This window comes from Syngnathoides biaculeatus, chromosome 4, assembly GCF_019802595.1.
Source record: "Syngnathoides biaculeatus isolate LvHL_M chromosome 4, ASM1980259v1, whole genome shotgun sequence".
Lineage (NCBI taxonomy): Eukaryota > Metazoa > Chordata > Actinopteri > Syngnathiformes > Syngnathidae > Syngnathoides > Syngnathoides biaculeatus.
In genome coordinates, this window is record NC_084643.1 from 27,307,198 (window position 1) to 27,334,659 (window position 27,462).

The following is a 27,462-nucleotide window of genomic DNA, read 5'->3' on the forward strand; positions in this document are numbered from 1 at the left end:
TATGTACTTCCTGCCATCTAATAGAAGTGTTTTTTTTTTCTTCGGTCTGTCATTGTGCCTCCCTGGCAATAATAGATGAAAAAAGATATATTATTTCTTAGAAATAAATGTTTTTTTTTAGCAATTTCATAAAATGGGATAACTTCCCTTGGCACACCCGAAGAGCGCTCACAGCACACTAATGTACTCCGACACACTGTTTGGGAATCACTGCGTTAAGCAGCCATTTTTTTATTTTGTTTAGTTTTGACAGTCAAACTTTGACAATGCCAAAACACAAATTTCCGTTTTTTCACAATAGGCTTATAATATACCTCACACACACACCCATATTACTGTACAAAGGGACTTGTTTTGTAGGTTGGGATTTTTATTTTAGGCATAAAAAGCCTAGTAAGGTACAAAATTATTGCTTGAAAATGTTTTTAAGTTTCACTTTTTATCCAAACTCACCACGCTGCTGTGCTTGGTCTTGATGGCATTGCTAAGGTAAAGTACTCATCATAGCCAAGTTGCTCTCATAAGGCATGAGGAATGTATGGTTCCTAGTTCAAATCTCTTGCCAAAGATGAATGGGTTGACAAAAAAAATTACTGCACCAAGATCCAAACTTCAAAGACGTCATCTTCCATTTTTTTAACCGTTTTGTGTTCTTCAGGTAACACTTCTGCCATCCATTCTCTCTCTCTCTCTCTCTCTCTCTCTCTCTAATAGACAGTAGCCATATATAGGGTGTCCCAAAAAATATATATACATTTTAAATAATGATATTTGTAAATTATTTTACATGTTAAAAATTATTCAAATTATAATAAATGTTTACAAGTCTTCTTTAAGTCAAGTTTAGAATTATTTAATGTGTGTATGATTTTTGGGGGGACACCCTGTATATATGGCCACGACGTAGGCACAGGAGGAATGTCTAGTCATATTGTCTAAGAAATAAATAAATCCCATTTTCTGCCTGGATTGTGCCACAGCACCAGTAAACAGCAGCCAATTCTGGAACTAAAAGACTTTGTCAATGGCAGTTTAAGTGACAGATGAAAACTATTTTTGGACACATTGTTCAGTGTCGACGCTCCATTTTTTCCCCCAATATCCATTATATTGGGATCCATTTTTATCGAGGGTCCACTCTGTATAGATTGTACGATCACGGCTGGTGTTAGCCATTATTCTTTTTGCTTTTGTGGTACAAATTAATCTGGCATGGATTAAAACTCTTTCAGATTGCAAAACAAAAGATTATGCAAATTATTCAGACTGCTTAAACAAAGTAACAAGAGACGTTACAAAAAGAAGGAGCAGCTATCAAAGAGGAAGTGTTGTAGTGAGGCAGGTAACAGGTGTCCATGGTGTGTTCAATGGCCGTGTGCAGACATCTTGGTTCATTCAATTTGACAGAGCAGCTTTCATACGTGTCATTGCCGTCAGTTGCAACATGAAGCTTCTCGGCGCACATGAAACAGACCCGAAGAGGCGGGCGTGGTGGCGCCTTCATCCTTCCTTCCATCCCCCTCAAGCATCCCATTCCCATCGTCGCGGCTGCTACTGGATTATCGGTTGCTTTTTAATATCGGTCCATGCGGGGTGGCGATGAAGTTGCTATGGAGACGCCCTCGGATGTGGCGCGGCATGTGGCTAACGACTACAGCTACCGTGTCCTCAGGCCCGTTTTCATTAAGTGTTCATTCAAGGAGGCGCTGTGTGGATCCAAAACACATGGCCACACAGGTAGATTGGCTCTTGCATAGACGTCCATGTAAACCAGTACAGGGGCGTGTTACGCCCTGAAGAACATGATTAACAACATGAATAAATGTATTCTTTATTGTAAGTTGATTGATAGCCCTTTCTTTTGTACTTTATTCACTGTTTATAAGGATTACATTATCCTTTATATACAATGTTGTATAGAAGTGTACTTGCGGTGGCTGCGGGTAGGTGGGGTTGCAATTTTTTTTTCTTCCACTTGATGGGGGGTCGTAATAGAAAACAATCGAGAAGGACTGCAAAGCAATCATTTGAATAGTTTTTAAAACTATTTTTCTACTTGTTTTTAACTTTTTTTGTGCCAAAGCGGAGATCTCGCACATCCTCCCACTTTAACCTTGACAATCTTCCACCCATAAACACTGCAATTTGGGCTCGCAAATCACAAGCAAGTTGGAGTTGTTACCACAGAAAAAGTGGCAGAAAAAAAAAGAAAGAAAAGCATCAGGACATGTGGACCGACAGAAACACTTTTAACAAGGCATGCTCTTGTCGACCTTGGACCTTAATTTGCGCACTGGGAACAGATAAGAGCCATCATCTAAAAGTGGTTCAAAATGTCTTGTTGAAATGGAAAAATAACACAGGTGTACACTCGAGTAAAGGTGCCATATTTTACAAAAACAACTTTTTTTAAATTGGGATGTAATACTACGCATGAAATACAAAATAATACGGGTCACGCATTCCTGAGTTACGTTTTTCTGCTGAGAGGCATGCAATGATTTTTTTTTTTAATTTCTAGAGCTTATCTACGTGACTAGTGAAGAGCTCCACCAACCTCTCCCCTCCTGACCAAGCACTGGATACATAGGCAGGTTGGGATAGCAACCAAGGGGGTGGTCTTAGCCAAATATGGACCAAGTGGATACAAAATTGGGTCAAACAGAGGTAGCTGTCAGAGGGTGGCGTTTCTGGAAACTCTATGGCAAAATCAGCATTTTTTTAAAATGAAACTTGTAGGGTTTTTTTTATTAATAATTAATTTTTAATAATTCCATTTTAGAGAGTCACTCCATTGAGGTCTAAATTGCCAAAACATGGGAACATTAAGAGTTGCTTCACTCAATAAATAATCATTTGTACTATTCGATATGGTTGAGTGAGAATATTGTATATCACATGGATAAAGGTTTCTCTACTTACAATTCAGGAGACTCACTGAAGACTGACTTGTTTGACCTACTACCCAATTATGATAGCCTTAAAGAGTCTAAAAGGCTCAATATTTGCCAACTGGATTTATAAGACTAAGAACCCGCTATGCTAGGGAAAAACGCTCAGTGTTTTACTTTTAATCCAATTTTATTAATGTAAAGGCATGTAAAGTAGCCGGAACTGAATATGTCAAATGTATAGTTGAAATTTTTCTCCACTTGAGAGCTCTACATTATCCAAAACTTATTTGTCAAAGGCCATTCACGAACTTCCTCTCTAGTAAGGAAGCTTTTGTGGAATTTAATTTTTTCTAGATGTTTTAATGCATTCCCAGCCTCAAAAAGAGGAAAAACAAAGCATGTTAATAGTCAATATAAGCATCGGATTTTAACACTGCACAAATTAAACTAATCATGGCTGTCCCAATGATCAATTTCTCTCAGTTTCACCCATTTTTGGTTGTAAATGGGCAATTATACCAAATTCCCGTTATAATTAACATAATCCCATGCTCCCCTGCTCTTAAATGTGCATTCATCCCTTTGCCTACCAGAGTACATGGGAAAATCCTAAAAATGTGGAAAGATGGGATACGTTGTTGCCATTTACCAACTTTGCATCGCCAGTCGATGTAAAAAGAATATGATTGATCAAAGAGTCAAGTTAGGAACAAAGGCGGACTGTTCTTGGAAGGAGACTAATAAGGGTGTAGGAAAAGTAGCAAAAGAACTAATTAAGTAAAAGTCAGGAAGCAGTCAAAGAAAATGAAAGTTGTGGAAAAACAGGATCCTTGGCATCATTGTAGTAGTGGGTCAGACGCTATTGCTGCAATGCCCCACTTATTAAAGTCTAAAAATTGGCGCTTCCTTCTTTTATGGACTTTTGGTTAAGTAGAGCGCTTTAAATCGTGAGTGACAAAACACAGAAACTTACTTTGGCCACAACTGAGGATGCCAGGCGCGGTGCGGCTGATCTGAATGCGGCTGTGAGCTGCTTTTTGTAAGGCTCCTCAGGACATTTTTCCACCTGACACAACATAAGTAGCATTCAGTTCAAGTAGCATGGTTTTTCAACAAAGGCCAAAACTAAAACACTCAAATTATGGTTGGGTATTTGATCGATAAATTTTGTGTTGATCATGTCAATGAAAAAAAAATGTAAATAACTTGTTTTTTCCCCCATCAACGACTTTCCGCAGTGTTGATGCACATTGATTACACTGAAAACATGGCTGCAACCAGAGGGGAGCTAGTTTCCTAAAGTGGCACCGTTCTGTCAGTCATTTGGCATTGGTTCAGGTCTGCAGTTTGTTTTTCAGCGAGGGGCATCACCAGTGTTGTGCAATACACCTTTGCACTGCACTGGTGAGTACCATCGAAGGGAAACCCCCCACTGAGAAAAAGATTCACACTGTATGTACGTATGACAAGAAAGGAGCCCAGAGGTAAACATTCATAGATTCAATTGTGCTGAACATTGTCAAAGGCAAGATGGCCGTTTTATCCACATACTGACCTAGTTTAATCTGTATTCTCTCTCCATGGATAGGGACCAAGCCTGACCAGGAATACCAAAAAAACAAAAAAAAACCATGGAGAGTTGATCCTCATTAATTGCATTGATTGTATTTGTTTACAAATATTTTGTATTTATAAAAATCATACTATAAAATCTTGGATAAGTGAGGATAAACCAACAATAACCCTTCCATTAGTTATTTCACTCAATAAAAATGAAAAAAAATACAGGTCCCAGAGTGTCCACTGCAAAGCGATATAACTTTTTGCCCAACTATTTCCTGTGGTATGATTTCTCAATAAGAGCATTCAGATGTTCTCTAAACATCGAAGTGATATCAAATAAACTTCCCATGGCTGAATTACAACTAAATAAGTTTCAGGTTTGTTCACAGAGCAAATTAAAGTCATATGTCAAGGTACGAAAGTACCTGGTACTCGGCTGGGCTGGGTCCATGTACGCAGTCCTTGTTGAGAAAGACGCTGCTGCGTTTAGCAGTGGAGCCGAAGCCTCCTTTCCTGTTTGTCTCTAAAAACGTCTTTTTTAACCTCTCCTGGGCCGAAGCCATGTCGAGGACGTTGTAGGAGCCGGGACCTGGACACAGTGCACGACCAAATATTTATGGATGCAGCACAGTGAATACACATTCATATACAGTCGAGTCCAACATAATGAAAATAGTCATCTGATCATGGAGCAAGAACCCACAGTTTTTCCAGATTACTTGAATTTTTTTCTAATTATAATTGTTTTAAAGCAAGTGGAATATTGAAGTAACTCACAAATCATGTAGATTCTACATTAACCCATAATAAGTATTCCCTACTTTAGTAGTCTGTAGAGCCTGGTGGATCAACCAGGATGTCGCTCTTCGTACGAGTGCTCGTGTCAGAGCTAACATTAAATTCAGCTCCGATTAGCGGCACGTACATGATGGCTCGGCGGGTATTTGTGTTCAGTGCTGTGTACGTTGTATTCACCACTTGCAGTGACTCCCACACTAAGTCACAAGTACAGTATATAAAGTTCTGCCTTCACAAGTGAAAATGCTTTTTTTGTCTTTACAGTTTTCCCCAATATTTCGGGCTTCTACTTCCGTAAGTAGGCTCATATCGTAGTGAGCAACCCAAACATTCCTAAATAGCAATACTGTTATCATTACGCTTTTCCTATTTGTCATTATTACTCTGGTGGCATCAAAGAAAAAACACCTTCTTTTTTCATGTTTGAGTCATAATTTTTTGAGAAACATTTTCACACAGACCTAAATCCAACCAGCCATCACCTGCCGTCTTACACTTTTGGAGGACAGTGGGAAAAAAATTGTCAAACAGTGCGGTCACATCTGGCATGCTTTCACACCGAGTTGTCTGTTTGATTGCACTCCACCAACATTGTAAATTCTGTAACTTTTGCGGCTTTCTCAGCTTCAGCCAAATGTGCTTTGATTGTTTACCTAATTATGGAACCAGGAAGCTCATTTAACAATGTTCACGTGTTTGCATACAACTAGCAAACATAATATTGCACAAATGAGCAAATATTTGTCCAAGAAAAAACTGCTGCTGGGATGCTGCTTATGTAAGATGTACATTTTGGCTTTATTGGGTGTTTTGTGATGGATGCCAACCATCCCTATCTGACTTTACATGAAACATACTATAGCAATTGTACGTTTTACATTTTGTATGTAAATAGATCGGGTGCCTGCTCACCCATCAGATTGTCAATTAAACAACCAAGTAAATCTTTTTTTAGCCAACTAATTCCCCAAATTTGATGAGTTGTTAGCAAATACTTAACTATCAAAAGATTTCTTTGCTGAAGCTGTCAACACAGTGATATTTGACGGGTGCATTTGTGTTTACTGTGTTTCTGTTACCTCTGTGAGTAGAAATAGAATCCATGCCATCTTTGTGAGGGCGGCCACACCTAATTCTGTTTTCCAAATCAATGCGCACCAGTTGTCCCTCAAAACTAGGTGAAAAGCCTGCTGTACAGTAATCCTTTATCCTGGGGGTATTTTGACCAAAGTACGTCCCAGATATTTAGAGCCCAAGGAATTGTTTTACATTAGGAAAACCACGCAATCTGTCATAGAGTTCTACAATTTGGATTAAACATGTTGAACTGTAAAAATGGCACTTAATTGGAATGTACATTCTTTTAAAACCAACAAGAAAAAGCCCTATTTTTTCTGACTCCAAAATAAACCGACAGAAGTGGAGCTACATGCTTTAGTACTCCTCCAAAAGAGCGTGAAACAGCCGCAGCTCATTCCGAATGCTACAGCTCAAGTTTTGACCAGAACAAAGAGGTCAGAGCATAAAACTCCAATTCGAAAGTCTTTACACTGGCTCCCAGTCAGCTTAAGAATAGATTTGAAAGTTCTGCTACTGGTCTATAAATCACTAAATGGTTTAGGTCCTGAATACATGAAAGAAATGCTGATGAAATATAAATCCAGTAGCGCTCTGAGACCGACTGGCTCTGGTCAAATAGTGGAGCGCGGAGTCCAAAGCAAACGTGGTCAAGCAGCATTTAGCTATTATGTAAATAAATTTGGCTTTCGATGCTTCTTTGTGACCGATCAATATTAACAGACACTATTTTGCATGATTTCATTACTTGACTGAAGCATCCTGACAATTAATGCACTGTTACTATGGTGACAGGAAACACATTCATCAGTTCCAAAAACACATGCTGACCCGGTGTGGAGCCTCCAATGCGGTTGGGAGGGAAGCGCTCTGCTGTGACGCCAAACGGGCTTTTGCGCACCCCTGTTGCATAATGAGCCTTTGGGATGGCGCAGCGTGGGTCATCATATGCGCCAACAGGGGGCGAATCTTCCTTGGCAATCTTGAACCTCTAACAGACAAGGCGGAAAGGCGTCAGGTCAGAACATAATGAGGTCCACTTCAATGCTTGTTTTGTCACGCTAGCCTTTCATTTCGACAGTAAAGCTCTTTAAAATGACTCCTTTGCTACATGAGATGCAAATATTTTTTTTTTATACAAGTATATACTTTGACATGAAAATATAAGTCTGCACTCCTTATTACACACAACACGTAATGTCAAAAACTCCACTGGGCTCAGAAATAGGCACGTTTCTGGTGCCAGAGTTTTCTTTTTCTTTTTTCCTTCTTTAAGGCAAAAGCTATTTTAGAACCGCTCAAGTTGTGCTTGTCAAGCTTGGCTCGATAGACCTTTCATCAGAGTTTCTCCGTGTCAGACGCGGCGACGCAAAGTCAGCCTCGGCAGCACTTAAAGCACACAAAGTTTACAGGGTTCAGCAGAAGCACTGAAAGGCGTGCGTATAGCACAACTGGATTTTACATGATTCATTGTTGGGCTGCGTAATCCAAAATGTTCTACCTTCTGAGGGGGTGCATTATGGAAAATTGACTATTTAATGTCTTGTATACAAACAGATCAGTCTGTCTCCCCACCCGTCAAGTGTGAAATTAAACAGCCAAATAAATCTTTTATTTCCCTATTTCTGAAAATCTGTCTCTGAGCGAGCCCTACTGGACTACTGCAACTTCATTACATAACGGAGCACCAAGGTGGACGGTTCCATGATCCAGAGCCACTTTCAAGCGACGATCACACCACGCTGCCAGTGAATGATTTGTGTGTGGGGGTGAGATGCAGTTTTGTTTTCAAGTATTATGTTAGAATGTTAGATTCTGATAATTATAATTCTGATGTGTTCATCCATCAAGTACACACATCCTAGTTCATGAGCTGAACTATTTAAAGTGGTCAGGGGGCTGCAGCAATCAAACATTTTAGATTTCGAGTATCCTGCCAAAAGTTTTAATCGGATAATCGCGTACTAAGGTCAATTTTATTACAAAAAATAAAACAAGTTTCAATTTAAACTTTGCATTTTTTTCTTTTTACATTTCTTTGCAGTATAAAAAGCAAGCTCTTCAATTTAAAAAAAAAAAAAAGCATAAGGAGCCTTTTGTGCAACTCCGATTGAGTAACTCACGTTCACACTTAAATCACTAAGCAAAACTGGCCCTTGGCGAGCAAATACCCTGAGTGAAGTTACGTTATGGGCACACACATAATCAGAATCAGAATTAGAATCGTCTAAACTGGACACAAATTCAACAGCAATCATAATTAATAGCAACCTTATCCCCCCGTGAAGCCAGTAAATTGCATTAATGTTCAACTCAACAATTTCCTTGACTCGAACCAAAGTACGCTTCGCTTGCACCACCTTCACTTGCATTGACGTAACCACATTGCACTGCTCTTTCTGCTCTGTTGAGCTTCACAATTTAACTGCCATTCCTGCCATTAACAGGCAGCTCCTGTCCAATATGATCAAACTAGGAAGGTTCGCAGTGGAGAGGTTAAACAAGCAGATCCCAAAGGCAGAGGAAAATCCTTGAGCATTTTTTTTTTTCTACTCAAAACATTCAAGTTTCCGTTGCAGCCCTCGATGTCAATACACTAAACCGCTGCGATTCGCAGTGCATAGGGACTGACCCGTGCCGTGAACTCATCTTTCACTGTTTGCTAAACCTCTTGGCATATTATAGGGTCGTCATCTTTGGAAAAATTCAAACTTTGCCAAAAATACAACGTGTGTTTTGTTGAGAGTAGATGAGCTTTTTATCTGACATATTCCAAACACGCAAGAAGACAGAAATGAATTTTTGGATAAATAACCATGTTGTCACATGTCCCGCTGTTTGAAGGCCAATGCATTCAAAGGGTGTTGCACATGCTAGGAGGCCCATCTGTCAGGCTCACGCCACGCCTTTGCTGTTTTCCAAGTTTTCCCCTCTGAAAGAAAAAAAAAAAGACTCCCAACTGAGCTTTGTTAGCACTTCACTGAATCTCATTTGAATTCTGTTGTTGTCAATCTTGTTTTTATTTCAGTCCACAAACACACACAACTGAGAAGACTCTCGCATGTGGTTATTGTCCAAATGATACTGTGGGGAAATTCTGAAGAACCAAGTTAAGGTGACAACTGGGCAGATGCCCACTGTACCTCTTATCCTCTCCTCCTTCCCTCAGTGGCTCCTTATCTCATTTCCCCTCATCCCTCCACAGGAGTACATGCAGAGTCACACACTGCGAGATGAACATCTAAGAAAACTGTCACCCCAGGTTCGAACGCCGCACACATGATAATACACGCGCATTTGTCGGACACACACACAAGCACAGCATGAGGCCAGAGGAATTAGGTCGGAAACACTTCCTCTTTCAGACACGCACGCTTGTGTTTTTGTGCCAGCGATGGCAAAGATTTTAAAACATGATGACAACCACATAAGTAGAAATGAACCTTATGGTCCTTTCGCACTCCATGCTAACAATACGTACTCAGCAGTAAGATTTGAACTGTGCTGTCTGCAGTCGTACTTCGCCATATCGCAGTTCAGTTTTAAGCAGTCCCACTGTATTACGAGATTTCGAATCGTACATATGTTGGAAGATGGATGGATGGATGGATCTAATGTCTAATTTCCTATTGCTTTTTTTGCCGGAATGATCATTGTCACTGCAGACTCAGGTAGCAATAAATGCCAGCCAGGTGGAAAAAATACATCAAAGACAGAGAACGTCCAAATAATGGCATCATTAAATAATTTTGTAAAAAAAGACTATAAAATCCAATGTGTCTACTTCAAAGCAAAACTGGCTTCTATAGCTGCATGTTTACAAAGAAGTAAACATCGTTAGCTAAAGCATGGCACGTAAGAAAGAATTGTAATGCCTCCAGAGGTGGTTGAAGATAGACACAACCGCAAGTGCACTTTCAATTGTATTAATGAATACACGGTAATAAAATGAACATGTGACAAGGACATTCATACACTAGCTGCAAGGCCACTACTGATGCCAAGCCATTCAACACGCGAGCTACACTGTCAGCGCTAGCCTGAGTCAACACTACACGCTCATTCACTAACTACCTCAGATGGGCCTGTCACAATAACACATTTTTAAGATATAGTTTTCCCAAAACTAGCACGATAAACGATATCGTTCTTGTTTGTTTATGCACTACACCAAATTACTGTATTATTTACAATTATTTACAATTCACTCAAGGCATACTGAAAACTTCACTGAAGGATTTGATTCATATCATTAAAGCAAACTCACATGCCGTTGCAGTGACTGGCAGTACAAGAACAAGAACAAGAATCTAATCCTGTCACCTTGGCAACTGTGGGACCTAGAAGTACTTGGGGCAGCAGAAATATTTTGCGGGAAGCCCCGCCCCGTCTATGAGCCCACTAGCGCCTAATGACACAGTTGCCCATCTCTGTGAGCTTACTTAGTGATCCACACCCCACGTCGCCACAACAACAATTTAGCAAGTCCTGGAAAACCATCATATCCATTTTATTTATTGAACAATACGTCGAAATAATAATGCTTGTGACAGACTTACTCATGTCACTCAATAGGTCACACCCTGCCTTTTAAAGCCATACAAATTCAAAGTCACAGACACAACAAGGTAAAATGTTAGTGTGGTGACCCCAAGCTTGAAAATATTGAGAAATAGAATATTTTATACATATATTATTGCTGTTCCAGTTTACTGCCTGCTGCTCTGATCCCCGATTTGCTTTTCCTGGCCTGTTTGGGGTTTTTTTTCCCCCCCAGACTTGCTGTTCCTGTTCTTGACTTGTTGACACTGTGCTCCACAGTGTCCACTTTGTGCAGTGTCCGTTAAGCCCCTTTGGGATAAAATCTCTTAATATAGCAGAAAAGTAAATACAGGCATTACCTGGCAATACGTTGTTGCATGACAGTCATTACAATAAGCAAGTGAGTTGTACGTTTCAAAACTGTTCTGCTTTTGAATGTGCTAATAAACTCGTGCTCACCTCAGAATCAAACTGACAAAAGCATCTAGCATCTGGATCTGGGACATGTGCTGAAAAGAGTTCTCCTATGAGAAGTCACTAATTGACTACATTTATCTCCCAGATTGTATCCGGGAAATATTTTTAGTGTCGGCATTATGCAGAGTAATGTCCCTAAATGCATCCAAATGGATCCTAATTTGCTTATCTGGGCCAGCGGAATCAATAGCTTGTTCTCATCCCACGGGAACAATGAAGCCGTGTCTTGTGTTGTAGTATTGGAATTATAGCAGTCAAAAATACAGTGACTTAGTGAAATGATACTTAATAGTGTGAGTAATTTGTTGGGAGGGCATCACAGCTACATGAAGACCTCATTTTATTATTTATTTTCTGTTATGGATACATACTGTACATATTAAATATTGTATATGCTAAAGGAGGGCTACATACAGTACATTTTTCTTGTACCCCAGCTGGGTTAAAGTTTGTGGCCTTCACTGATGTTCCTATTCCCAAATGGATATTAGCATTCCTTTTAGCTGACTTGTTTTTATTTTCCTCGACTGGCAGTTTATATCTGTGCTTTTTGTGCCTTTCCCTCACTTACTGATATTTTCCTGTTGCTGTTTCTGACTTGCTGTTCCCCTTCCAGACTAGGGTATCAAGAAATGGTGGGAAGGGGTTCCAAAGTTAATGATCGTGAGCTAAATTTCTAGCGACTCCCTCTTCGATTCCATTTGAAATAAAAACTTCACTCCGCATTTGACGCAACATATGGATTGACTGACATTCACACAACTGCTGGCTTCAAGTAGTATTAAGACGTTACACCACACTAACCATTCTCAGGGTGCCAGCTAGCCACCCAGAGCAGCGATAAAAACTACAACTAAAAATTAGACCAATTTAACTATAAACACCAGGAAATGACACCACTTTCGTCGAGATAAAAAAATAACACAAAGCTACACTTTAAAGCAGTCAAAACATGCCACAGTAATTTCAACTATAGCAATACATTGGGGAAACATCACATGCAAGTTTCATGGGTATTACACTAAAATATATCAGAAATGGTGACGTGAAGTTTCCGTTGGCCTCTTAGGGGCTCTATGGTGCAACGCATGCATGGAGCGACACATTGCTGAGTACAAGAAGAATGTCACAATAGAACTTTATTAAAATTGTTTTTTACCGTTTCGGAGGATACCATGTTCATCATTCCTCATGTTTCCACTGATGGTTAGCGTTAAGCTAGCAAGCTCAAAAAAGTTTTCTTGTATTTAAACGTACAATGAGTTTTCATTTTAGTATGCGTTTAGTTTTACAGTAAATTGCAAATGTTGTGTCAAACCTGGTCAGGGAAGATGGAAAAACTGAAGTCACATGCTTGCCACAGGATACATTGGATGCATTCAAAGTGCATTTACAATGTACAAACTGGTATACACAACCCGATAAAATGTTGCTTTGCTTTGCTTCAATTTTGATGTTTATGTATTGGAACGAAAAGCCTAAATATACAGAAGTCGTTTTATTTTTGTCTTTTATAATTCATTTAACCATTATTTTGGGTGGCAGGGTTAGGTTAGGGTCTAACCCTGCTCAACTGATTAGTTCTGATGACTGGAGTTCAAATCCAGCCTTGCCCTTGTTTTCTCTGGGCACTCCGGTTTCCTCCCACATCCCAAAAACATGCATGGTAGGTTAATTAAAGACATCAAATTGACCTTCCTCTCACCTAGAGTCAGCTAGGATAGGCTCCAGCATACCCGCGACCCCAGTGAGGTTAAGCGGTATGTTAAAACGAATGAATGACTTGTTTCTTAAAATCTAACGTCCCGCGGTTGTTGTTTTTTCCCCCAAATGATAAATTTGAGAATCGATGAGGGAACAAATCGTGAACCAACACCGATAACCTTATCAGAATTGTGAAAATCTTAACAATTATCATCACAATTCTAAACTTGTATATTTGCCCAACTGATTGTTCCTGATATTGACTTGTTGTTTTCGTTACTGACTTTCTGTCCTTGTTTCTAATTTATTGTTCCTATTCCTAATTTGCCCACTTTCTGTTGTTTCTGTTGTTGTTTGTGACTCGCTGTTCTTGTTCCAGACTTGTTGTTCCTTTCCTCAACAGGTTGCTCATGTTCTTGACTTGCTGTTTCTGCTCCTGTGTGTGTGTATTTATTACTTTCCCTTACTTGTTTAGTCTTCCTGGATTGTTGATTGTTTCCCTGACTTTCTTATCCTGTTTCTAAATTGGTGTTGCCGGTTCTGACATTCTTCCTTTTCGTGATTAGCTGTTATTGTTCCCAACTTGTTAGTACTTTCCCTGACTTATTTCTGACATGCGATTTCTGCGTTCTGTCCCGCTGTTCCTGCCAATTTAGGGACAGATATGATTAATACCTATGAACTTTGCTTAGCAACAAGTGGCCACACAAGCATGTGAACCAACAAGAAGCGAAGCAATTATGTAAATTCATCTGCTTGAAATCTTGGTGGGTGTGTGGAGTTTGCTTTGTACCTCAGTCTGAGAGAGAAAGGAGGATGTGACCTGCTGTTTTTTGTCACTTGGTATCTCGAACTGTCCTCCGATGTCATAGTGGCCAGGACCAGGAACGCCCTGTACAAAGACAAGTGGAAGTAAAGCTGTGTATTTTCACTGCCAATGGTATAGTTGTTTGGTTTTGGATTTTTGGTTGGCCATCTGGCCTGGTAGGACACCGTTTCCCAATCTTTATTGAGCCAAGCCATATTTTATATTATATATTATTTATATTATAAAAAAATAAATGAACAAAGATATTATTAGTAGTACATAAATATACTCAACATGGAGTAGTGGTTAAGAGAAAGGTGGGTAGTATTGAGCTACATTTACTCAAGTAAAATTTTGGTTAGCACACACGTCTCACAGTTCTGAGGACCCATCCACGTTCAAATCTGGCTTCGCCTTTGGGGAGTTTGCATGTTCTCCCCGTGCCTGTAGGAGTGGATGTAGGTGCAAATGAATGGTTGTTTATTTGTGCCCGGCCTTTGGCTAACGACCAGTTCAGAGTGTCCCCCGTCTCTCGCTCAACGTTAGCTGGGATAGAGGTCAGCAGCCCCCAACCCTTCTGTGGAGAAGCAGTTCGGAAAATGAATGAATGTATTTGTCATACTAGTTTTAATGAACTACACTTTTGACTTTTACTTGAGTTTTTATGTTAAGAAGAAATGGTACTTTTACTCCGTTACAAAAGTCTACATGCCTGTCGCTATTATTTACCGAAAATTGCGTGCACGATCTAATTGTAGATTTTTTCGTTTTCGACTTTGGCGTCAGGCACCATGGCTCCAATCCACCATGATTACCACAGTGATCTTTGAGTTGTGTTCACCAATCACATGACACAAAATCACATGATCACACAAATTCTTCTCCTTGACTTTGCGGGCCAATCAAAGTGAGGCGTCAGAGCGACTTGTTGACTTTACAGACTACATAAAACAACAGTTTCAACAAGCAGCGTAGTTTTATCATGGTCCAAACCTGTACTTTTATCTTGAGAGTTGCAGATGGTTTTGTTGTTGTTTTGCCTGAGTATATGACAACATTACAGTATTTTATGGTCACAAGTAACTGTGAAACATGTATCTTGTTCTCTCTCTCACACGGACAGACTGACATAAACACAAAATCATTGAAGCTTCTTCAGCTTCTTCATGCAATCATTTTAGTTGCTCAAACAAATAATGGTTCTATAAGGCCCTTGTGTGTATTGTTGTTTTTCTCTTCAAAATTTGAATGGTGCCAGGTGTGAGCGGACTCCCATTGAACATGAATTTGAATGAACACAACCAGATGTCAGTTATGAGAGGAAGTGCATCCTTGTGCAGCCAGATTTGTTTTTTAGATTTATTTCATTTGAACTTTATTTAACCTGGTAAAATACTCGTTAAAACAGAACATCGCTTGCAAGTTTCTTTTTTTGTTGTTTATTTTCACCTCCCCCTTTTCAAAGATACAATACATAAATCAGTTGAGTTGTGTAAATTCCAGGTCACACACAAAGTTTTAAAATTATTTGTCTTGGTCAAAATTCTTTTCAAACAAAAACCTGACATTTGAGCAGTGATGTGTCAACTTTTTAGAGCTACTTCAGCCCTTTTCCTCTTTTTGTAATCCCTGCCTGGTGAGCCTAATGTAGTCTTTACCAAGTAGAAACAATATATTTAAAATCATTTCTTGGAGCTGAATATGCCACAGTTATTTTACAAAGTTGTCAAATGTCTAGGTGCGCCCCGTCAGGGAGTTGTCATTGATTTGTCATCCTACAAGGAAAATAGCTAGCTAAAAAAAATGGGCTGGACTTTTCATTTTGCCATCAAAGGGCCAAATCGTTGGTTGTGGAATATGTCACACTGCAAGAAACTTGTTCGGGTTTTTTTTTTTTTTTTTGGGGGGGGGGGACTGTACTGCTGTTAGAGCAATCAGAATCGAGAATCTGTATCGCTTTTATGCTGAAACAGTTTTACTGTGTCACAGTGTTGTTTTCAAGCTTCCTCTGTTGGTTCCTTAGTGTTACAATTGAGGTTTATTGAGAATCAGTCGATTAGTCAAACAGAACAGAATTTTGAAGAGGGAGAGAGACAAAAACATAGCGTTAATTGTAAACAGGATGAGAAAAGTAAATCATTGGATATCTACAGCTAAGTAAACATGGTTGTTGCATGAGGTTTTTGCGCTACACCCTGTGAGGGAAGGACAGGACAAGACAGGACAAGATAGGACAGGAGAAGAAGCATGCAGGACAAGAGTCATGAACCCGGTTATACAACTGGAATGTGGTGGGTCTGTGGTGACTTATAGTCTATAGAACAAGAGTATAAGAGCGGGGAACACTTAAGTAATTCACATCTACATGAGGTATTTGTTACAATAAGTGAGTGGTCCCACACCCAGTGAAAAAGTCACAAGTGTGTGCCTACGGACACATGCAAGGGGATTGACACCATTTTACATGCACAAAGACTGACACAGATCTGCCTGCACTGGTGAGGCTGAGGACTTCACCCAGTCAATCGAGGACAGGACCAGGGGTCCACCCAAGAGCAACCTGATAGACAGGACACATCTTACACCTAGGGACCCTGGGCATTACGTCCCCCCAGGAGGCCTCAGGAGCACCACTATGCAACTAAGTGAAAACCCACCCAGTCTCAGGAGCACCACTATGCAACTAAGTGAAAATCCACCTCCCCCCTGTTACAATGACTCCCAGGTCCCCGACTGGTAGGCATGAGACTAATCCGTGAATGAGTGCCCCCCGAATGGTGTGGTGCATTAAAATTTGGAGAGCAAGTCAGCCGGGGGTGTGGGTTGGCTAACAGTCAAAATCCTCCAGCCACAATCCACTTTGTTTGTGAGTCATTAAAAAAGGGGGGATGAGTATGTGTTGTGGATCTAAAATTCAACGGGGTAGGCAGAGCAGAGTGCCAGGGCACACAGACCAGGAAACAGCACTGACGTGGTGAAACCTGGTCTCACACCCATACCCTTCGTACCACTTGATGGCTCCTGCAGGTCAGGCCCATCATGCAGGCCAACCACTGACGAAGAGGGCTGCCCCACCCACACCCGCACCACCGACGTCAGGACGCCCCCACCCTCAAAATAAATAAATAGCAGGCCCCACAGCCCGCAGGAGACGACCCCCCCAAATGGGAAGAGGAAGCTGCAAGCGGAACAATAGCTAATACCTAATCAGGTCAACAATGGGGCTAAAATCCTCCAATACGATATTATTTTCTCATGAATTCCAATAGCCATATACAATCTGATCCACAAACTATTTTGGAAACCTGGGATAAAATAGGATGAGCACAAGTGATGTTTTCACAAAATGATCAGTCACACCAATTTTTATTCAAGACTGTATTGTGTGCATGAGTGCCTTGAACAAGTTTGTTCCTGTCAGAATACAATACATCCCGTATACATGAGAAAAATCCATTTGTAGCCTGACACTCATTGAGAGAATGGAACACTTGTTTTGGTAGCTTTTGTCCAACACCTTTTGTTGCACATCCTTTTATGATTGACAAAAATCCAGTGACTGTGCGCAACACCCTGCGTTCCTCTGCGAGATGAAAAAAAATGTTGTTAAGGAAATTGTGTTAAAACAACATTACGTGGGGTAAAGATTGTTTTTTTTTCCTGCAAGAAAACACAATTTGAAGGCTTAGTATTTTCAACAGAAGCTCTGTGTTTTAAAGTGACAATGTGAAGTTGGCAAGTGAATTTAAAGACAGCTCTGTCTGCTGATAGCTTCATGCAGTGATGCATTATGAGACGTGGGACATTTAGGCAAGTTGAAGTGAAGTGTATATTTTTGTAAGTACTGGACAGCCTCTTATATGACGATATCTTGATATAAAATTACAAAAGTGTTTTGACTCATGAGTTTAATTTGTCTGTGACCATGCTCGTAACTCAAAACATTTCAAATCATCTTTCCCCATTAAAATGAATGGAATTGCCATTAATCAGTTCCCGCCCCATGTTGTGCTTTTTACAGTGTGCGCGCCTAGGCTATGAAAATATAGACAGAGATACACACAAAGATGCGTTCCACAAGATGAATGGCTTTTTGCATTTTGTGTTGTTGGCATCAAGCAACTGGAAATTCCTCAAAATGATGTCTATCCATCCATTCAACCTTTTCTTCCATTTATTCAGCGTTGAGATGCGTCCGACAATGTCTACTTGGAATTTTCCTGCCTTGCACAAGAGTTCAGGCTCTTTTCCTTGCAGAGAGGTAACGTCTACATCCCTAAAACTAGCTTTTGTAGCCCAGGATCAGACCACCAAGGTCCCTGACCTCAGCTGCCACCCAGCTCACACTGCACCCAAACCCCTTGGCCCTTCCTATAGGTGGTGAACCCATTGGAACAGAGACTTACATCATCTCTTCAGGCCCCACGAGTACAGGCCCGGCCATTAGATGCACACTATCAACCCCCACCCCTATCCAGGTAAAGGAAAACGATGTCCAAAAATGTTTCTCTTTGAGCCATATTTTGTCTGGTTCCTCCCTAAGGACTCCATGGGTGATCATACCAGGGGCATAGAGCCCCCAAGAACTTAGCTCTGAGCATAATTGTGAGACACAAATTCTTCTTCCACTATAAGATGATGGTTCACGGAGGAGGCAAAGTTGTGAGGTTGTTTTAAACGTGTAATTCTCTTTGTTTTGTTATCCTGTAGTCTCAATGTTACTTTTCGCCAAATTGATGTTAGAGTTTAGTTTGGGATGTGGGAGGAAGATAGCTGGGATATGTTCCAGCACTTACCCTTGTGTGGATAAGCGGCTCGGAAAATGGACAGAGTTTAGTTTGGACAAAAATAAAAACATTTGAAAATAAAAACTAAAATTGAAACAGCTTTTGTGCAAGAAATATTGCTGCAAAGTGGAAGTAAAAAGAAGCAAAAAAGAAGTTTTTAATATGGATTTGAAAACACGCACACTTGGGACTGATGTTGCCTCTGTTGGCAACATTCCTTTTTTTTTTTTTTTTGCACAAAATAGCTAAATGCTGCTTCACCATGTTTGCTTTGGACTCTGCCCTCCACTATTTGACCTGAGTCAGTCGATCTCACTGCCCTACTGGGTTTGTATTCCATTAGTAGTCAGGAGTTTTCCCCCTCTCTTTCTCCAATTTGCAGGAGGAATCATCACATCAATGATGATGATGATGATGTTCACGATGAACAGATGGTTTTGGTTCGATTTAAAACAGGTGTTATACAATAGAGACGTGCCCGTTTGAAAGGGATGCATGTCCGAAAAGATGATTTAATGAGCTTCATTGGGAGAGATAAGTTAAAAAGGCGTTTTGTCCTTTGTGTCCCCACTGTGACTAATGACCCATCTGCTTTATGTGTGTCTACGTAACATAGATTTGAGCTGTATGCTCCTAATGATGATGGATGGAAGCACAAGCATCACAGCAGGAGGGTCCAAATACAACATGATGGCGTATGTGTGGAGGGCAGAGTTTCAAAGTCGCTGAAAACTCACATTATATTTGGATGTATATTTTAAAGGAAAAGTGTAGGGAGAGACAAAAACGGTGTTGGGTTTTTGACGGAGGGAAGATGTTTCACTTCCCTGTGCCCTCACACGTCAAGTCAAACGCTGCATCCTCTCTGTCCCCATTCTAAAGGGTGAGGAAAAAGAGGGGCGGCTCAGCACACTGTGGTTCACAAGCAGGTGAGTTAACTCCTCCACATCAACAACGTGTGTCTGTATATAGAGGGGTTTTAAAGATGGCACTCTACTGCCCCCTAAAGAGGTAAAACACTATCTCCTGAGCCACAGAATTAGTGACATAAGTGAAATCCACGGTGCTTAACTTTCTGTTCGCTGGACTGAATGCTCGCTTATTAGGTGAATAGGCTAATGTGGGGACCAATGAGTATTATGCAAATCCAGTCATGATAAATTGCTAAGAGGTCTCACTGGTCCGCATTACTTTGTCATATTACCCACCCAATGGCCTTCTCTCCATTTATTTAAAAAAATAATAATCCCATTATTTTATCGCTCAATAAGATGCTCAAATCATCCATCCATTTTCTGAGCCACATATCCTCACAAGACTCACGGGAGTGCTGGAGCCTATCCCAGCTGTCATTGGGCACGAGGCGGGATACACCCTGAACTGGTTGCCAGCCAATCGCAGGTCACATAGAGACAAATAACCATTCCCACTCACAATCACAATTATGGGCAATTTAAAGTCTCCAATTAATTCATGTTTTTGGAATGTGGCAGGAAATCGAAGTGCCCAGAGAATATCCACGCAGGCACGGGGGGAACATGCAAACTCCACTCAAAGGGGGGCTGAGATTTGAACCCCGCTACTCAGAACTGTGAGGCCAACGATCTACACCTGCACCACCGTGCCGCCTCTATTAGAAATCATCTCATGTTCTTTATGAAATGCACTTGCCTTTTTGAGCTCCTGTTGGGGCAGCAGTTGGTGGTATCGAGGAATATAAAGCTCCGCTCTGCCCTTCTGCTCCTTTCGCATGTTCACATTTTCATAGTGTGTTTCTAGAACACTGCCGCAAATTTTTGAGAAAGGATGATGCACAAATTCAAAGCCACGGGGGGCGGGGGGAACAGTACTCACATCTCAGGGTAGTAGTGACCAGGCCCTGGACTTGCTTCCTTGGTCACTTGGCCTCTCCTGGCTGTCATATTGCCAAAGTGGACACCTTTGTACTTGTTGGTCTTCTCGGCCTGGAGACAAAGGAGAAAAAGAAAATTGTGTAAGAAAGGGGAAAAGAATGAGAAAAGAAGAGGAGGAAGAAAAAAATGAATGGGTGAAGGAATGCTTTAAAAAAATAGAATGGACTCATTCTGTGTTTTATCTGTTGTCTCGTCAATGTGAAGGTGAATGAAAAGTGAAGTTGGGCCAAATGTCACACAATCTTTATCTTATTTTACAACCTTCACTCCTCTGCCAAAGCTTTACAAATATTTGTAACAGACCAGTTTAAAAAAAAAAAAAGAAACAACAACAAAAGCACAAAAATGTCTTAATTGTTGAGTGGTGGCTGACTGAGCACATGCATGTATGCTGTCGGCCTGTCCACTTATGAAATAAACATTTCTCCTCACATATATAGAACCTTTTTAAAATACAATACTATGGCACTAGATTTGTGTTAATTACTTCCTCTCGTGCAGACGGTGATGGTTTCTGATATGGGCAGCAGCATGTAGGGGGGGGGCTACCCATCCCCCAATTCGGTCTAGGTGTAGCTCTGCATACAGACACTTTCCCTCAAATTCTGTACATGGCTAAATAAACAAAGTAGGAATGCTAGCCTGCGTAAAGATTTCAAGAAATTTATTTGCTCAAAGTTGATGGGTGTTAAATTCTCTTCTTAATAGCAGCTTACACTCTGATTGGTCCATTGTTTTAATCATTCACCGGATGCCTTGTCCGCTGAAAGAAATAAGCCTCCCACTTAGGTGTCTCGTTTGCCCTGTCAAAAAAACTGTGCCAGGCTTTGAGTCACGTTAATTAGCTCCATTTCAAAAAGATTCCTGGTACTTACTGCAGTGGAGTAAATAAACGCCGTTGTTTAAAAGCTTTTGGGCATTTCGCAGTTGTTTGGCTTATATCCTCAAATAGTGACAGCCACAATTTTCCCATCAGGAAATGTTAAAAGAACTTCCACTACTCAGCTGAAATTAACTTTAACCACCTGAAAAAAATACTTCATATAGATGCCTGGTACTCTCTGCAGTTGATTACATAAATGACCTGACAGTTTAAATAGATGAATACATTAATACAATTCTGTGAATGGTTGAGGGTTTGTCTCAAAAAGTGGACTCCACTGAAATTGACACTGTGGTAATTCATTCCACATTGTCATACATTTAAACACATCCTCCGCTGCTTTTCAAGGACATACTCTACATTTTTCTCCATTGTGAAAAACAAAATAGGTGGTTCCACTCGGTAGCTGAAATTTTGTATATCATCAAAACATACAGATATTTGGTACTCAGCAATTTAGTTAAACAGCAGCAGACATTTCTGGAGTGAATGGGAAAAGATTTTAATTTTGACTTGCTGAATAATTCATCTGAATCAACTTCAATTGATGTTCCCGACTCCAATGTGAAAGATCCAGTAGCTTGTAGAACGAGGGGGGAAAAAACACATATATAAAAGTTAGAAATCAAAGCTTGTCAACTTCTCCCGTCTCTTTTGATAAGTTTTCCTTAACCCGGCTGTCCGGCCCTGTTCACTCAAACACATCCTGGAAAGAGCAGGAAGAAGAAATAGTAACTCTGGCTCAAAGGGAAAAACTCCACGGGGCACCTGTCTCCTGCTCTCCATTGACATCAAGCATATGGTGAGATCGTGGCTTCAATCACCCCCAACACACACACACACACTCACCACCCCTTCGTGTGCAATCCTGTGAGGGAAACAAAAGATGTTCAGAAATAGTAGTTACACTTTAAAACAGGGGGGGAAAAGCTGGTTATTTAGCATGGCATGCAGGCAGATGCGAGCCTCGATGCCATCACACAAATTGCATTTTTATGTCTAGCAGGGCTTTTAAAAGCAAAACAACTAACACAGCTAGTGGCGTTACAGACTTTTTAATACGAAGGCGAATGTACAATATGTATTATTTAAATGAATTTTTTTTTCTCCCATGCTCAACGTGCAAAAACTGATTTTTTTTTCCTTCCACCAAAGCTCAATGCAGTTTGCTGATATTCATGGGTCATGGTTGTCAAGCGATCAAGTGTTAGTGCACCCTCCTCCTCTTTCTCAATACATGTATCCGCTTCTTCCTCTTCAGGACCAAAAGAGCCACAGTGCTATCATCAGTCATCAATTATGTAAATTAACCAAGCCGAAGGCATTCTCTACTGTACAGGACACTTGGCATCGAGGGGATTGATTGAGCTTACATAATCGAAGGTGGCATGTCTGTTTATAAGAATATTCTCACCCAGAAGAAAAAAGTGTGCCAACAACGACCCATAGCACGGTTTTTCACTTGCAAAAAACACATCTGCACTAAGGTGCTCCAGCAGAAAAAAAAAACGCTATAACAGAGTCACTCCAAACAGCCAGAGGAACTGCAAAATATGCCTGAGTCACTATTAACAATTTCTTGTCTGTCCAACATCCTAGATTGATCCATCCATCCATCCATTTTCTGAGCCGCTTATCCTCATGAGGGTCACGGGAGTGCCGGAGCCAATCCCAGCTGCCATCGGGCAGGAGGCAGGGTACGCACCAAACTGGTTGCCAGCCAATTGCAGGGCACATACTGTAGCGATGAACAACAATCGCACTCACAATCACACCTAGGGGCAATTTAGAGTCTCCAATTAATGCATATTTTGGGGATGTGGGAGGAAACCGGAGTGCTTATGGCCATGCTACCCTGAGAACACCTGATCTCGTCAGATCTTGGAAGCTAAGCGAGTTTGGCCCTGGTCAGGACTTGGATGGGAGACTGCCTGGGAATACCAGGTGCTGTAAGCTTCTCGCTTCGGCTAGATACAGAGGGTTGCGTCAGGAAGGGCATCCAGCATAAAACTGTGGCAAACAAAACAAAGATGACACGCTGTGGCGACCCCTAACGAGACAAACCGAAAGGAAAAGAAGAAGGAGGAGGAAACCAGAGTGCCCGGAGAAAGCCCACGCAGGCACGGGGAGAAAATGCAAACTCTACACAGGCAGGGCCAGGATTTGAACCCCGGTCCTCAGAACTGTGAGGCCAACGCTCTACAGCTGCACCACGTTACCGCCTCCATTACAAATCACGTCATGTTCAAATCATGTCACTTACCACTGTTTAACCCATTAACAAATAGAGCTAATTACAGTTACTTCCGTTTTTTTTTTAAGTATTTTTAAGAATAAGGGAGGTGTTAATTTTCCATAAAGCATATGATGCACCCAGGAAATACAGTACTGTAATTGGGGCACAGCGTCTACTGGGAGGGCGGCCCACTCTTTGAGGAAACATGACGGCATTCTGAAGCGATGCTAAAAACGCTTCATCATCGTGAACGCCTGCAGTGGGTAGCGGCCACAACGTGGACCAACACTCAAGGATGCTCTGGGCTCCCAATGGTCATTAGCAGATGACTTCATTGTGTGTGTGTGTGTGTGTGTGTGTGTGTGTGTGTTGTGTGTGTGTGTGTGTGTGTGTGTGTTTTCGAGTGAATATTGTAATGTGGATGCAATAATAATTACAAACGGCTCCCCTTCTTTGTTAGGTCCATGTAAAATGGATGAGCGTCAGTGCACTGTGGCTTCTGAAGTGGAAGTGCATTCATTAAGCATGGAAATGGATTTGGAGATAACTCAATAGGGCAAGGGAGTGGTACATGCATTAGATGTGTCCATTATTAAAAGTACCTCAAGACTCGGCCAGTGTGAGTACACACAAAAACAATATTAATAGTTTTTAAAATCCCTTCCATTTTTTACCATTTAAATTAATAGGGAACATTTTTATTATTTTTATTGTGTTATCTATCAATCATTTACTTTTCATCATCTTTACATCCTGTCTCTATGACTTCTTTTTTTTTAGCACACCATATACACGTTTTATTTTAAATACTGGTCGATTTAGTTAAAAATATATTTTAGGTTCTTTTACTTTTTTTTTCACTGCATTTTTTTTAAATATTTTTTCATTTGTGGACCTGCATTCGCTAAACATAGAAATGGATTTGTAAAGAACTCAACAGTGTGAAGAGTGGAACATCCAACGTGTACCCCAGGGTTCTACCACAGTAAGTTTGCTCTCTCTCTCTCTCTCTCTCTCTCTCTCTCTCTCTCTCTCTCCTCTCTCTCTCTCTCTCTCTCTCTCTCTTCTCTCTCTCTCTCTCTCTCTCTCTCTCTCTCTCTCTCTCTTCTCTCTCTCTCTCTCCTCTCTCTCTCTCTCTCTCTATCTCTCTCTCTCTCTATATATATATATATATATATATATATCCATTCATCCATCCATCCATTTTCTTTGCTGCTTATTCTCACGAGGGTCGCGGGAGTTGCAGCTGTCAACGGGCAGGAGGCAGGGTACACCCTGAACTGGTTGCCAGCCGATCGCAGAGCACATCGAGACGAACAGCCGCACTCAGAATCACACCTAGGGGCAATTTAGAGTATCCAATTAATGTTGCATGTTTTTGGGATGTGGGAGGAAACCGGAGTGCCTGGAGAAAACTCACGCAGGCATGGGGTGAACATGCAAACGCCACACAGTGGGGACCGGGATCGAACCCTGGACCTTAGAACTGTGAGGTAAAAGCTTTCACCGTCCCGCTTATATATATATATATATATATATATATATATATATATATATATATATATATATATAAAACAAAAAACACATTGTATCATATAAGTCATTTTGGCTTCTTTACTAGCGCTTTGTCTTTGTCTCTCTCCTCCCTCTCTCGAAATTCTATTCTGTTTAACTGTTTGACTAATTCTCAATACACTTCAATAATAATAATACGAATATAATAATACAATTATAACAAAGAAGCCAGAGAGGAAGCTTAAAAACTCAGCTGTGACACAGTAAAACTCTTCCTGCATAAAAGGGGCACAGATTCTCCATTCTGCTTTATCTAATAGCCGAACAGAACAAAACAACAACAACAAAAAAGACATTTAACGTCATTGGAAACAACCCTTACATTTAAGGGGCTGTAGTAGGCTGGGCCAAGGGTGGTGTCTCTGCGCGGGGGCTCCTGCTTCCGGAGCACACCCAGGGTGTCCTCCTCATATCCACAGGCCTGACCCGGGGATGGAATGGATGGGACGTCGTACTGGCTGGCAAACCGCCGCAGCAAAGTTTTTGGTGGGTGCGCCTGTAAAAGGATATCTTGTTACATTACATCCATCAATCCATTTTCTTAGCCTCTTATCCTCACAAGGGTTGCGTGAAGTGCTGGAGCCTATCCCAGCTGTCAACGGGCAGGAGGCAGGGTTTACCCTGAACTGGTTGCCAGCCAATCGCAGAGCACATAGAAGACAAACAGCCGCACTCACAATCACCTTGGAGCAATTTCGGCTGTCTAATGTTTTTGGGATGTGGGAGGAAATACACGCAGGCACGGGGAGAACATGCAAACTCTACACAGGCGGGTCCGGGATTTAACCCAGGACCTCAGAACTGTGAGGCCAAAGCTTTTCCAGCTGAGCCTGTTACATGACTTTACAACCATATACAAGATCAAGAGGTCAAGATAAGCCATACAGGTTTCCATCCATCCATTTTCCTAGCCACTTATCCTCACAAGGGTCACGAGAGTGCTGAAAGCTAACTTTGGGCAAAAGGCGGACTACACCCTGAAGTGGTCGCCAGTCAGTCGCAGAGCTTATTTTATATCTCCCTGTTAACGGGCATCACACTTATGATTTTATTACTTTCCATTTTTGGGCTTACCAGTCCGCTGCCAAGCACAGCATCATTCACACGAGCCCTCAGTTTGCTCCCCGAGGCCGGTAGCTGGAGAACGTTATAGGCCCCGGGGCCCGGACCCTCGCACACCGGGTCCTCGAAACGCTTGGAACGGTTCCGAAGACTGCAACCGCCGTGAACATTTAGCTGAAAATGCAATTGACTATTGTTGAATAATAGTCTGCATTTGTATCAGCCATTGTCTAAGTTTTAACATGCACACACAGCAGTTACTTGAGAGGGTGAAAATCTTAGCAAAAGTGATATGAATTATGATCAATGGAGACTTGCAACTTACCTTAACAGGCGACGTATCGTAGGATCCCGGTCCTGGTTCAGTTCCACTGGACTCACTCACCAATGGTAGTCTGCTCGCCAATGTCAAAAAGGGAGCATAGCCACCTGAACAATGAAAACAAAGTCTTCTGTCATATGGATGAAAAGTGAATATTATGATGACTTTTAAACAATCACACCTGAGACGGAGTAATGTCCTCTTGAACTTATGTTGTAGGTTCCTGGACCCACTGTGGCATCGGTCTCACTGTTTAGCAGGAAGGTGACTCTTGGAGCACGCCCATACATGTTTCAACGCTTACTCTAGCAAATTAGTCAACTTTATTTGAGTCCCTAATAAGGTCAACTTTTTTTTTTCTCGAAGCTGCCTCCAGTCAACACAGTGTCTAGGATACCGAGTGAAGCCCTGTGAAGCATTTGTAGCCTCACCTCCGTTTCTAGGGTGACGTGACGCCTGCCATGTGCAAGCGCAGACCGCTGCTGCTGATTAGGTGCATGGAGAGTGCAACTGCTGTACAATCCTGCCATCTAGTGGAAAAACATTAAACGCAAATAAGTCGTTATTTAATGGGGGCAACTTTGTGTTTTAGAGGGTGTCGTATGGTGTGATATAAAAATCCACATTTCAACAAAACAAAGGCTATTCTTCCTCCAGTCTCGTCTCCACTTAAAAAAAAAAAAACTGGGATGACTTATTTTTCAAAAAAACAAGCATTAAGCTTAATGCCACTGCTAGTTGAATTTCTGCTGCACTCTGTGAAGTTAAAATACCACAATGTTGCTGACAATATAGTTAATTAGGGCATAACCACGCTGTTG

General features: G+C 41.1%; 1 protein-coding gene, 1 long non-coding RNA gene and 1 pseudogene across 3 annotated transcripts in view; 2 read left to right on the top strand and 1 right to left on the bottom strand.

Annotated features, from left to right (window-relative positions):
* Positions 1–27,462, bottom strand: part of stpg2 (sperm-tail PG-rich repeat containing 2) — a 51,554-nt gene that overhangs the window by 23,699 nt on the left and 393 nt on the right. The window contains exons 2-12 of one of the 2 annotated variants that reach the window (XM_061817137.1): positions 27,073–27,171; positions 26,823–26,946; positions 26,645–26,748; positions 26,332–26,493; positions 25,580–25,753; positions 20,505–20,614; positions 20,322–20,433; positions 13,849–13,947; positions 7,164–7,323; positions 4,883–5,046; positions 3,868–3,960 (exon numbers count right to left, since the gene is read on the bottom strand). In XM_061817137.1, coding sequence (XP_061673121.1) covers positions 3,868–3,960; positions 4,883–5,046; positions 7,164–7,323; positions 13,849–13,947; positions 20,322–20,433; positions 20,505–20,614; positions 25,580–25,753; positions 26,332–26,493; positions 26,645–26,748; positions 26,823–26,931 — 1,287 coding nt within the window. In that variant the 5' untranslated portion in view covers positions 26,932–26,946; positions 27,073–27,171. Of the gene's footprint in view, positions 1–3,867; positions 3,961–4,882; positions 5,047–7,163; positions 7,324–13,848; positions 13,948–20,321; positions 20,434–20,504; positions 20,615–25,579; positions 25,754–26,331; positions 26,494–26,644; positions 26,749–26,822; positions 27,172–27,462 lie in introns of both variants that reach the window. The other variant, XM_061817139.1, reaches the window with a different exon arrangement.
* LOC133499284 (uncharacterized) lies at positions 7,414–20,309 on the top strand. Its single transcript, XR_009794610.1, has 5 exons — positions 7,414–8,101; positions 9,361–9,447; positions 9,538–9,594; positions 18,241–18,341; positions 20,144–20,309. It is a non-coding gene; the product is annotated as an uncharacterized LOC133499284 (long non-coding RNA).
* Positions 23,284–23,402, top strand: LOC133500112 (5S ribosomal RNA; annotated as a pseudogene).